Below are 13528 nucleotides of genomic sequence, written 5' to 3' on the forward strand. Positions count from 1 at the left end.
TTCCTATATATTTCCCATGCATAGCAGGAGCTGTGTTATCAAAATAAAGTAAAGGTTTGGGTGATTGATTTGTAGCTAAGAACATCACAGCTGCACTGTCAGGAAAGAAAACTTCAAGTTATAATCACAAAAGGTGCTGTTAGGCCCCCTTTGGATTCTGAAAGAGAAGTTTCAATTGCTAAGCAACTAACCCCAAGATCCTGCCTATTCTGGAGCTATTATCAGTTTAATCTTGGTGCAGATAGGTAATGATAGAGTTCAAAGATGCAATCTTGGCTTGGTTTCTAAAGTTCCAATAAATTTGCTTAATTTTACGTGCAACAGATACATTTATTTGCTTCTATCCTAAGGTTTGGGTTTATGGGAAGGAACTCCTGAACCTACTGAAGGATGTCTATGCCCATGGTAGGAGGGCTTGGGCTATAAAGTCTCTTTCATCCCAAACCATTCTACAGTGCTGGGATTTTATGATAAAATTACTTATTTTTGAGGAATGATGGAAATATATTAGATAGTAACTTGAGAATCTGATACTTTGAGGAGGCTGCATCCTGTTTTCTAGGTCTTTGATCTCTAACCAAAGTGACAAAATGTCTGTTTTTAGAGTTCTTGCATCCACACAGCTTCCTACACATGCCTATGCCATAGATGCAGGAAAACTTTCCAGAGAGTTGCTGCTACTTTCTTCCATATCCTCAGTTTCTAAGTACTGCTCTGTGAGACACTCTCTTCTTTTCTCTTTGAAAATAACTCTAGACCTGAGTTATTTGAAAAAAACTCTGTCCACAGAGATCAGGAATTCCCAAACAAACAGCCACCAGGCCCGCAGGAATAGCACAGAAAATCAGGAAACTCAAATTATTTGCTCTAACTTTGGCATACAAACACTGGTGAATTTTAAAAATTAGTTTTTCCAGTGTCGGAAAAACTAGTCAGCCAATTCCTGAATTAAACAATGAGATTCAGTCTCTCCAGGAGCATAAAACTTCCAGCCCTTTCCTTCTGAGCAAGAACTGCCATGTAGACATAAGCAAAAGAATGCTTTAAAGCTTTCTGCTGAGGAAACATTTAAATTGGAGTCAATTTGTGCTTAAAAGGATTATTTTCCCAGTCCTTTGTCCTTTTGTTTTATTTCTCAGTAGCCCTTGCCTGTTGTACCAACATTGGCCATTTGATGGAGTTGGTAAAGTCTCTATCAGGTTAGAGCTGCTCTTCCCCACTTAGAAATTAGAAGGATTCATTAATGGCATCTTTTTGTCTGCCTGATTGATTGATTTATTTGTTTTTAAAGTGCTGCCTCGGTACCCCCCAGCTTTTTGCAGTTTCCATGCCTTTTAGCAGAGTTATTTCTAGTGCAAGCACCTACATTTTCCTCCATTCCTCTGGATAAAATTGTGCTCCCTCAGAAGGAATGTGCTCTGGGTGATAAGCATGTATTCTATATGTGTGTGAAAGGAACTATGTATTAGCAACAATGGCTCACTTAACTATTTCAGACAGCATATATTTAGGGTGGCTAAAAATAGTTTTAATTTCAGAGACTCTCGGGAGCTTTGGTCGTGGATTGGGCATTCCTTGCATTCTGCAGGAAGATGCTCTGAAGGCTGACAGTCATGCAGCAATCAAAGCCAGTGGCAGAAGACATTCTGCCCCGGATTTGTGCAATTCCAGGAGTGCTGCCTGTGCAGGATTTGGGGGACACAGCAGTAGGAGTGAGTAGCACACACTAAGGTTGCTTTTTAGAATGTTTCCTAGAGCTGAAGCTTTTATGTTGCCTCAGTCAGACTCCAGAATCTAAATCATGTCTTTCATGGCTGTCTTCCTTGTAGTCTAAAAAAAACCCACCTGGAAATCAATAAAAAGCATATTAGGATGCACTGAAATTATCCCTCTACCATTGCCAGACTTGTCAATGCCAGTAACTGGGACAAAGCTGATTTAGGTCAAGGTATTTGGAGAGAAATCAGATGTGATGCTACTGCAATTTGGGCAATTAGGCAAAGAGCTCAGAGGCTGGAATAAAAAAGAGGATGGCACTCAAGGAGAATCAATCACTACCTTAAAGTCATCTAAAATTTATACATTAGAGCTGTGAGTGTGCCTCCTTCTCACAGCTCTGTCTCCATCTGAGCAACGGGGCACTAAAGGAATTGTTCCTGCTAGCTGGAAATGAAATTGGTAACTTCCAGCAGGGTTACCTGGTGCATGTTTGGCAAAATGCAAAGTTCTTTTTCCCAGGTTTATCTGCAGCATGTAGAATTCACATAGGCTGGGAAATTCAAGTATTCCAGGTTCTCTGGGGGGATGTGTGGCTGCTGGCAGGGAGCAATGTGCTGTCACACAGATGGAGCCAGGCTCCAAAGCAAGGCAGCTGCGCCCACCCAGCCCCTGGAAACAGTCCCCAGCCTTTGCTGCTTCCCAAATCCTGCAGTGGGAGTGCCCTTGGAGGTGCTGGCCAAGCAGGATTTAGTAGTCCAGCAGAAGGTCAGTGCTCAGGAGGGGCTGGATGAGGTGGGTGACATTCCATCTGTCTGACATTCCCTCTGTCTGACATTCCATCCATCGCTGGCCCTGGCCCTGCCCGGGTTGGGGATTTAGGATGAAGTTTTGCCACGTGAGGGGCTCACAGGAGTCATTCCAACACCTGGGATGGTTTCATCTCCTATGCAGGGGGATGCAGGTTGCTGAGCACCTTGGGAATTTAGGCTCCTGGGTCTCCCTGAACCCAGCCATCAAGGGCAGTATCCAATTCATATCCAAGTCACCCTGACACAGCTTTTGGCAATTCCAACTTTGTGGGAAATATTAGCTCTTTCTACAGTGCCTCCAAGTTTTAAACCTTTGCCAAAGAGCTTGGTTAACATTTAAACTCCATTCTACAACACTAGATACAAATTTAATTTGAATTATAAGGGATTTGCATAATATTTAGCGTTTAAATCAAAGTTTCCCTCCCTTAGTTTTGTAAGCACATAGCATTTCTGCCCTTTTGTGCAGGGCAGCACCATCTCTCTGTGTTCTTCTTAACAAAGTATGTTATTTTTCTGATCTTTCCTTGTGTGCCTAAGACTTAGTTCACATTCCAAAATATTTTGCATGGAATAAAACTCAGTGGGGCTTCGCTGTTTGTTTATTTTGGGAGTTGGGTTGCAGAGAAAATTTAGGTGGCAGGAGTACAAGTCTGCAAAATTGTGATTTTGGACATCTTTTCAAGTGATTCTAAAATTACTGTGGGTACAAATGAAGCTGCTGCTTTCTGACTGAAAGTCCTGTTATGCTGTCGTTGCTTGGGCTTTGTTTGGCATTCGTGCTTTGTTTGTCTCCCTCTCTTTGGTGCCTGTGCTCAGGTTTGGGGCATGCTTATCTCCACAAGGCTCTTCTGCTGAGCTGCTCTGTTGGCACGAGGTTGTGCAGCTCTTGAGGGAAATGAAATGAAATGAAATGTCAGTGTGCAACAGCACAGACTCATCCCCAGCATCCCCCAGCTGACCATGGTGCTGCTGGCTCCGGTGCTGAAAGGAAGCAGGTGACAGGTTTGGCTTCCTTCTGGCCACTGGAAGGCAGGAAGTGTCTCCAAAGGAGTTTCCAAAGCTTTGCTTGGATACAGAACCAGACTGTGGAGCGAATGTCCCCGAAGGAGAGGCTGCAGCATCTCTGGCTGCTGTGGCTGGGAGCAGTGCAGAAGGCAAAGCCTTGCTCCCCTGCTTCTGCCTTTTGCTGGGAGGGTATTTCCTCAGGACTGGCGCTCTCTGTAACCAAGGTGGGGCCTCTTTAAGGGGCAGGAAATTGCCTCGTGCTCTGTGAGTCACCAGATCGTCCCAAAATGGATTTTTATTTCCAAATTATTTACAAATAAAATCAAACCTAATGAAAGGTTTGTTGATGATTGTTATTCGCTGTGACAAAATGCTCTGAGGAATCTTCTGTTATCCTCCTCTGATGTTTGTTCACTCACCAAAATAAATCATTCCCTCTTAACAGAGGAGCTTTTTGCACTTGTACTCTTGCTTGAGAAGATAAAAAGTGGTTATTCTGTGTGGAGAGTAAGTAAATTAGAATGTCGCTTTTTTGAAGTGGTAACAAAAAGCCTTATTATGAATTAATGAAGTTGCTCTTATAAACAAATTTGTTTTTTTTTAAAAAGAGCTGTGAAAGTTGTCTTTGGCTGCTTTTGTTGAGTTAATGTTGTGTAACACTATATTTGTGTCTCCTGTCTGTTTTACATTACAATTGTGCCTATAGATTTGGATGCTCTTTTGAGGTTGTTTTAAACTAAGCATTTCCATGTAACTATGCTGTGCAATGACTCCACCACTGATATCTCTTTTTGGGGTTTATCTTCAATTTGGGAAGTCTGACATAAAACATGCACAAAGCTGCAGTGTGGTTGGTGCAATCGGTAATTTTCTAAATTGAAATAGGACACTCGCACATCACCAGCTGACTGATGGGTATTTCTTCATTCTGATCTAACACAGAAAACATTTTTTATGTGAGTTTGATTATTCTGCATGAGCTTAGACACTGCTCAGGCCCAGACTTCAGTCCTCATTCCCAAGGCCTCCAAATTAAACTTCCAAGGGATTCCAAGTGTAAGGCAGCCTTGTTAAAACTAACATGGCTTTAAGGAAGAATTATCTCCATCTGCTCTAAGATTAGGCTTTCCTGCATAAAGAGGGATGCATGAGCAATACATTTTTTTTTTAAATATTGTTCTTAGAGCAGATGCATTTTCTGGAAAGTGACTGTATGTGGGAGGAGGAAATATAGATTATCAACACATGATGACAACACTTTCTGTCAATATATCTGTGTAATCTCTGGGAAGGTTTTAACAGAAAATCATTGAAATGTACAAAACCAGGCAGTTTATATCCCATGTACAGGGTTTAATTTTAAATTGTGTTGCCTGACTTAGGGTGCTTACCTAATGTAAATTAATATTGGGCTGTATTATTAATGCTCATAAAGAGATCTATATTTTGATCCATATTTTAGAATTCTCTGCCTAGTGGTCTTTAGTGTAGGTATGCACAGCTTTAAAAATAGAAGGGCTCAGCCTGAGAGCTTCTACCTCCTGTAAATACTTATCAAGTGGTTCATTCAGAATTCAAATAAAGATCCATTGTCCTCCCAGTGCTTGCATAACAGCACTGCAACTCCCCATTTGAAAAAAATATGATATTTTTAGGGTGGAACACAGCTTCCTGTTTTCCTCCAGCGTTGGGGTGGGAATTGTTTCATGGGGGTCTGAAGCCCTTCATCCCTTTGGGGGCAGGGTGTGCAGGTGGGCGCTGTTCCGAGGCACAGCGGGAATGGCAGTGCTGCCTCAGCTCCCTCTGCTCCCCAGCCCTGTCCCACACAGCAGCACAGGAGGGGATGGAGCTGCTCCAGGGATGGGCCTGGCTTGGAAATGCACTCTGCCCAAAGGGGACCCTGTTTTTCCTGCTCTCCTGGAGGAGTTGTCCCAGAGGAGCTGATGGAGGCAACAGGGGCCGAAAGGAGGCTCATCCAAAACTCATCAGCAGAGCAGACCAGCTCCACCCATTGTGCTCCCCCAAGCTGGCCCAGCTCTCAGATCACAGTGACAGTCTGTGATCCAGAGCAAAATTATCCTCTCAAGTTTTGATTATTTTTTCCCCTCTGGAGTCAATTTATCAGAAGGGTCTCATGAAGCATCAGTGACTGCGCAAAGGGAGCAGCAAACGGGGATGTGGGTGACTGGTCAGCAGAGGAGCGTGGAAGGATGGGAGTTTGTTTTCCCATTGTTTGAATGAGCAGCTTGGGTTCCTTTCCTTTCCTTTCCTTTCCTTTCCTTTCCTTTCCTTTCCTTTCCTTTCCTTTCCTTTCCTTTCCTTTCCTTTCCTTTCCTTTCCTTTCCTTTCCTTTCCTTTCCTTTCCTTTCCTTTCCTTTCCTTTCCTTTCCTTTCCTTTCCTTTCCTTTCCTTTCCTTTCCTTTCCTTTCCTTCCCTTCCCTTCCCTTCCCTTCCCTTCCCTTCCCTTCCCTTCCCTTCCCTTCCCTTCCCTTCCCTTCCCTTCCCTTCCCTTCCCTTCCCTTCCCTTCCCTTCCCTTCCCTTCCCTTCCCTTCCCTTCCCTTCCCTCCCCTTTCCCCCACCTTGGAGCAGCCCCCAGCAGAGGAGGATGACTGGATGTGCCATGGGAATGAGATGGAAGCAGCTCTGGTTGCAGTGGTTAAGCAGTTTTGGATTTTCGTGCATGCTCTCATCTGTGAAGGGCAGACATGCTAGAGAGGTTTCTTTACCATATGGGTGACCTCTAGTTTGCTATTTTTGGTACCCTATTTTTGGTGCTGTCTATGTACCATAATTTATAGGCTATGAGAACAAATTCAATATGAGGCATGTTCACAAGATGAATAATGTAAAGGTACTCTCTGTTGCACTCCAAACTTCATTTTCATTTCACTGAATTTTAAACTAGTACTTTTTTTTTTTTTTGAGCATTGGAATGTGGGGAAAGAATAGTTATTGATTTATCTTCAGTGAGTTTATTTTAAGCAAAAAAGAAGCAAAACAGATGTGCACAGCTCATTGGATATTTTTTTCGCTGAGAGAAGTTCAAACATGAGAAGCTTTCACCTCTTCCACCTGGCAGACATTGGACAAATTCATCTTAAGTGCCACTTAATTGATTGCAGAACACTGCAGTTCAATCAACTGCAATAAAGTTAATTGAACCTCTCCAATGAAATGTGACTTAAACCAAAGATTCAAAACAGGAACAGGTACTAATTAATGGAGGCCATTATTTTTAATAGGACAGGGTCCAAGGAATTGAGTGATGTTTAAATGTTCTGTGTAGTCTCATGAGGATGGAAGTCACTTACTTGCAACAGCTTTCAGGTTAGATATAAGTATGCAAAATCCAAAATTTTAGATAAGAGTGCTAATTTAACATAGTTCTGCCTTTTAAATCATGCCATGGATAAGAGAGGAAAAGCAGCCCTTAACCCTGCTGCTTTTTTGGGGTATCAGCTTTGATCCCAAACAAATCCAGTGAGTTTGTACTTACTAGAAGAAAAAAAGTTGTGCATTTCCCTTTAGGGAGGCCAGACACTGGCATGGGGCCAGTCTTAGCTGGGTGAAACACAGATGAATGTATGATCATCTTTATAGGCTGGTTTGACTAAAGTTAAACACATTTTTAAAAAATTAACAAGGTCTTTGAAGGACTGACAGCTGTTATGCTCCATTCAAGTTTTCAACTTTGTCATATTATTAAAACATGTGTTTAACCAAGGCAGGACATTACTCCCACATGTGTTTGTAGAATGCTGGGAAAGTAAGGGGAAAATAAAGTCTATTTATGCTTTTGGTAGCTTTACACAGGAAAAAAATAATACAAACTGGTTACACCCGGGAGAGAAATTACAAAAAATAGCACTTCTTCTCAGAGGTTCTGGGCCTAACAGGAATAGCAGGGACAGGAAAACTGAGAAGTTCCAAGATGGAGCTTGGCTAAATGTTAAGAAACAAATTTTGTGATGCAGTTGCCATGACAACCAAGGAGTCTGGAGTTTATGCTCTGAGATGCCTCTTCCTTTCAGTGTCTCTCAGAAATAGATGTTCCTGAGCACAACTGCAGCTTTGGTGCGACTCGTGGGGACGAAGTGGCTGAGCCCTTCCTCGACAGCTCTGCTGTCTCCAGGCAGAGACCACATCCCTCAGCAACGTTTCTGCCACTGCTGGATCAGCCCAGGGCAAAGGCTTTGCCTGGCTGGAGCAGCCCTGCAGATCCCAGGCTCCAGCAGGCTCCAGCCTGTCCTGCTGCCCTCGCCCAGAGCAAGCACCAGGCAGTGCCATCTCCCTTTGCCACGGGAGCTGCGGCAGGGAAGGCACAAGATTCCCCCTGTGCCAGCAGGGGCAAAGGTGGTGACAGGATGGAATCCAGAACTGCAGCACATTGTCTCTCCACAGGGTGTTTTCTTTCAGGCATCTTATATCTTGCTCGTGTGCCCCAATATTGGACATTTATACTGAAGCAAGGCTACGAATGATTTTGATGTTTTTCCCTTAATTCATATGTACTTTTTTTTCTGAAAGGCTGTCAAATACTTCCTTTTAATGTTTCTTCTTCTGGAGAAACTCCATAAATGACAGGATTCAGGTGGGAAGTTGCCTCCTTTGATCACCTAGTCCAATCCCATGCTCCCTGGCTTCTTCTTGACATCATCCCATGCAGTAAGGCCAACCAGGGCAGGCAAATCTATGAGCAAGTGGATTACTGCAAAAACATCATTAATGCAAGATGTCAGCTGGAATTTCCACATCCTTGTATCCCTGCTTCTGTGAAGCTTTTTGTTGTTTTTTATTTCTTTTTAAAGCACCCTTTAGATCAACAGAGTGCATGAAGCCTCTGAAGCATCTTTTACACCAAAGTAGATTAAATGGGATATGGTCAAACACCCGTGGGAATCAGTGATGTTTTATGTGGGAGATCAGAATGTAAACAAACTTCCCATTTGTATTAGAAAATCTTCAGGAATTTTCCAGAGACTCTTCAAGGCCTGTTTCAGAAACTGTTGAAATAAATGAATAGTTGGAGTCTGGTGGACTGAAGCCATTTGCTTCTTTGTATTTAAGCTTTTGTGGTGGGATGGGAATAAGTGGGTTTGCAGAGACAAATTCACATATTAATTTCAATTATGGGACTAATTTATATATCATATTATTACTTTCTATTTTAATCTAAGACACAGGTTAAAATCATGTGCTAGCTTTTTGAGACAGCGAATCTTGATATCATTTGTGGTGAAGTGCATTTTGTAAGCACATAAAATGTCATTACACCAAAGCATCTTTTGGCTTTGGACCTTTTTAACTTGCCTCCTCCTTTGGATCTGTGGTTATTTTTGCATTCAGGCCTTTCCTGGGATGCTCAATAAGAAGTTTGCTGCCAACAGAATTTGTTCAAATTTACTTTCACAGAAACCTTTCTGGATTCAGTATGTACCCTTGTGCTGTCCATGAGCCCGTTAAATCCAGCTTTAGAATGAATTTAGAGGATCAAATAATAGAGTTTTTGACACTAAATATGCTTGTCAGGTGCAAATCTGGGACATTTGTGGTGGTTTGTGCTAAATGCTGCTCCAGCCCATCCCAGTATGGCCACAAACACCACAAGCCCTCGCTGGTTTTCAGCGGGTGACCCCTGGGTTGGCACTGTGGGTACACTGAGAGCACAAATAACTTCCCCAAAAGTCTCTGGGTCACTGTGTCTTTCTTCCTCTCACATTTGAGTCTCCAGATGGGAAACTCTTACTGGCTGCTGACAGGCAGTGCCACGTGCACAGCTCTGTGGTTACTTGAAATGCAGAAGCATCGTTTGAGCCTGCAAAATCACTTGGGAGCTATTTATTTCCGCTGGTACAAATTGTGATTGGGTTTGTGTGTGTGAAATATTTATCAAAAAGGGTGAATTTTAAAAAGTGTGTAGGCAGGGGGTTGTAAGTGTGTGTAACGGGTTTGGGGGTTTGTTGGGGTTTTTTTTCCAAGTAGTTCAGTGGATAAGGAAGAGCTTCTGAGAAGCTTCTTCTGGGAGGATGTGATTCCCAACTTCAGCCATTCTGCAATGGGCATCCCAAGCATAATGATGGAGTTCTGCCTACTTAATTGCTGTTAAAAATGATTGACTGCCTTTTCCACTGAGGGAATGCTTTGGTAATGGAAGGATTAGGATGATTGAAGAAATTGAGAAATTTTTTTTATCTTTTTTTTTTAATTAATAGAACAAAGTCTGCAAAAATCTCTTTCTCTGGTAGTGGTTATTTTTTTCCTTTTGCACCTTCCTACAGGAAGGCTGCTCAGGTGTATGTGTTCTAGCTCATGCATCTGCCAGCTTACAGTGTGCAGGTATTCTATTCTATTCTATTCTATCCCATCCCATTACATTCTATTAGAATATATAGTAGTATAATAGTATATTATATTACATTTTATTATATTATTTTTCAATCTATTGCATAAATGCATTTCAGGGGGATAAAAGTTATCCAGCCTGTTTAGACTATTTTTAAAGACATTCATGAGATCATATTACTTCATCAATTAATTCTCTCAAAGTAATTTCCATCCCACTGCCCAGTAATCAGATGATAATAAAGGATGATTTTCAAAAATACAGAATTCTGAGGCTTTTCCCAAGAGTCCAGAGAGGAGAGAGGAGAGTTGTTGAAATTGTGAGTTGTGCCAAAAGACAGTTTTCCTTATATTTTGTTTCTTGCATGACCAGATTTCATTGATGTAGCATAGACCCAGCCTCCTCATGTGTCTATTTCTATTATCTATTTTCACTTATTTACGAAGGACATGGCAGAAAAACGTTTTGTGGAATTGTAGAAGGAAAATAAGAACCTCAGGTTTTGCAGTGAAAGATTGCAGAAAATATGCAGAAAGATTGGGTTGAAGAAGAGGGAAAGACACAAATTTGTGCCTGCAAAACAACTTTACTCTTTGTTTCTAGAGCTTCCTTCCGAACACCTAGCTACTATAACAAAAAGTAGTTTTTGAGTGTTTTCCAGAGTGGGATTACATTTAATACAGAGAACACAGGTGATTATGACATGAATTGGCACAGTTGGAATAGATCCCTGCTTTACTGGTTTACAAACTCCCCCTTGCCAAAGCTTGAAATGGAAGTGGAGAGAGATTTGCCTCAAATTACTCACACCTGGAAAAGTTTGCAGAATAAATCAAACTAAAACTGTCAGACAAACCTGCTTGAACTCTGGTGGCTCACTGCTTAACAACCCTTCCTGCAGACATTTGGCTTCTGGATGAAATATTGAAGAAGGGTAACAGAAATAATGTCACTTACAGCCTATTGACACTTCCCAAGTTATTACTTTGTAATCATGCTCCAGTTTTACCCCCTGAGGTGCTAAAGACTGTGAAGATGAGGTTCTGCTCTGCTGGTTCCATGATTCTTTTGTTCTCTAGTATTTCCGTAGGAGTCTGAGTTAAAGAACCTCCAGCTCTCCTATCAATATTTTTATTATATTTATTTTCAGATCAATCTTTTCAGTCCCAGCTTTTGTAACTGTGCCTTTTCAACAAAGCTGCTATAAACAGTCATTTACAGGTTCTGTTTCTGAGGCAGCTTTAAAAAAATGTGTTGTATATATTTGCTCCTGCTCTAAATGTTAAATATCATTGCACAGAATGATGGGAACAGATGGGATGCTGCATAAGCTGTTTATCATATTACACATTTATCACTTTACACTAGTGAAGTGTACATGTGTTTGATTAATATTGACTTTTGATTTATTTGGTGGGCTCTATTTTTTGACAGCATTAGGGATTACATGGTAATCCTTACTGGCTTCCAAGCTTGAAATTTAATTCCAGTAAAAATAGAGTGGATGCATTCCATAATTCTTAATTACATGATTTTTGATTTTTTTTTTTCCTGTGAAAAAGAATTACCTGTTTGAGGCTTTAATACTGGAAGGAATTCAGAAGTAAATGGATAACGCTTTTCGCTTCAGTATTTTAGATTAAATTTAGATGCCATTGGTCCAGCTAAATAAATATCTCTTGGAATTAAATACCAGATGCTAAGGAGGTGTAAAATAAAGCAAACCAGCAAGAGTCCTATTTAAATCAATATTCTTTTATACCCTCCACCTACAGAATGAGAGAACTTCGTCTTTGCCTGCTCAACAGGTCTGGATGTTCAGCATGTGTTCCACCTACGTCACAGTGCCTGGAACCAAAAAAGCATCTCCAAAAGCACCCTGAGCTCAGGCACAGAGCACACAGCTCGTCCTGGAGGCTCCCCACTGCAGCACTCTGCTGAAAAGATGGTTTACCAATGCACTGCTTCATTAAAATGCATTTTGGCTCAGCTGAAGCCTGAAAAAAGGGAAGGTTTTCCTTCCAGACAATGGATGAGAAATGATTTCAGGTTGGAGTGGGGCGGCCCGTGCTGTTTGTTCTGCTAAACAGCAATAATATTTAATGAGAGACTCTGCTCTGAACTGTAAATCCTTCAGAGTGTGAGGTGCCCAGCCTGTCAGAATAAATAGAGGAGGCTAAAAACACTTACTTTGGAAATGACTGTTCATTTTGGGAGGCATTGAGTGATCTCAGTGAAATATTACTGAGTCAGTGGAATTTTGGAGAGAGATCAACTTCCCAGCATGTATCCTGGCAGCAGCTCTTCCTCCATTCCTCAATATCTTTTATGTTCAAATAGCACAGGCAGCACTTCAGTCTTAGATGTTGTCATCATTCAAATTTCAGATAACTTTCAGTGACTCCTTATAGATTGAATGAATAAATAAATTACTTCTAGCTGTGCTTATTTACAGTTTTTATGCCTCTGCTTTCTTCTATGTCTATTAATTGATATTATGGAAAGACAAACCCAGCAAAAAGGATGATTTAGCACTAGAAATTACTGAGAGTACATATATACATATATATATATATATTTTATTATTTTTTTTTTCCCCTAAGCTAAATGTTGTAGTGCAGTTTGAAGTTTAATTGGCATGATCACAGTAACTGCTCAGGGCTTCATGTATTTAACTCTTCATGCATTTAACTCTTCTTTTTCCATGGACACTCTTTGGGCCTCCTATGGCCCTGTTGCCTTTGCTTCCAGAACAGGAGATCCTTTCGGAAACTTGCAGAAGGAAAATTCTAGTAATTGTAAATAAAATATGTAAAGGGTAGGATTTGGTTGAATTTATTTACATTGAATTTATTTACATGTGCATTTCCCAAAGGAGTAGCTTTTTTTGTTTTCTGGTCATCGTGTCAGCTGTGCACTGTTCCTTAAATACATATTTTCATTAAAAGACAGTAACTAGAAATTCTGTTTCTATCTGTTCCTTCCACATTCTTTTTACAAAAATAATAAACAAAAATTTTCTGCATTTTGATCTAAAAGACTCCTTCCTTTCTGTGCAGGTTAATAATGAGAATGTAGTGAAAGTTGGCCACAGGCAGGTGGTGAACATGATTCGACAGGGGGGCAATCACCTCGTGCTGAAGGTTGTCACAGTAACCAGGAATCTTGATCCAGATGACACAGCAAGGAAGAAAGGTACATTTTTCTCTCTTCCTAATGGACTCTTCTGCTCTTCCTTCACAGAAAACCAAGTATGGGCATGAAATTGCTGTTTTCTAAATTCCGATTTATTAGACTTTGCTTCTCAAATTTGAAATGTCCTGTTCTTGTTTAATTTGGAGTGATTTAATTCTGTTGGGTTGGACATTAACGTGTGGCCAAAAGAGCAATATTCTCTCATCATGCTTGGCATTAATCTTTATGAGTTTTTCACATGTATATGTTTGAGGATCTTGTACTAAAATTTCTGGCAGTAGTGAGAGAGGAAAAGCACTAAGAAGAGATGATCTTTTATTAATTTCAAATGTACTTGAAATAGGGGTAGTTTAGCAGCGTTTCTCACACACCCATCCAAAAAAACCACCATGAAAAATTCACCCAAAAAAAAAAAAAAAAGGGAAACAAAAAAGGAATTTACACTGTTTCCTT

At 40.9% G+C, this 13528-nt stretch overlaps 1 protein-coding gene across 8 annotated transcripts in view; it reads left to right on the forward strand.

Moving 5' to 3' along the window:
- SHANK2 (SH3 and multiple ankyrin repeat domains 2) overlaps positions 1-13528 on the forward strand; it is a 249330-nt gene that overhangs the window by 194845 nt on the left and 40957 nt on the right. For all 8 annotated transcript variants that reach the window (XM_071428342.1, XM_071428343.1, XM_071428344.1 and 5 more), the window contains one exon: positions 12940-13075. In XM_071428342.1, the coding sequence (XP_071284443.1) occupies positions 12940-13075 (136 nt within the window). The remainder of the gene's footprint in view (positions 1-12939; positions 13076-13528) is intronic.

The sequence above is a fragment of the Agelaius tricolor genome, unplaced genomic scaffold, assembly GCF_023055355.1.
Source record: "Agelaius tricolor isolate 1412-34295 unplaced genomic scaffold, bAgeTri1.0.p SCAF_5, whole genome shotgun sequence".
NCBI lineage: Eukaryota > Metazoa > Chordata > Aves > Passeriformes > Icteridae > Agelaius > Agelaius tricolor.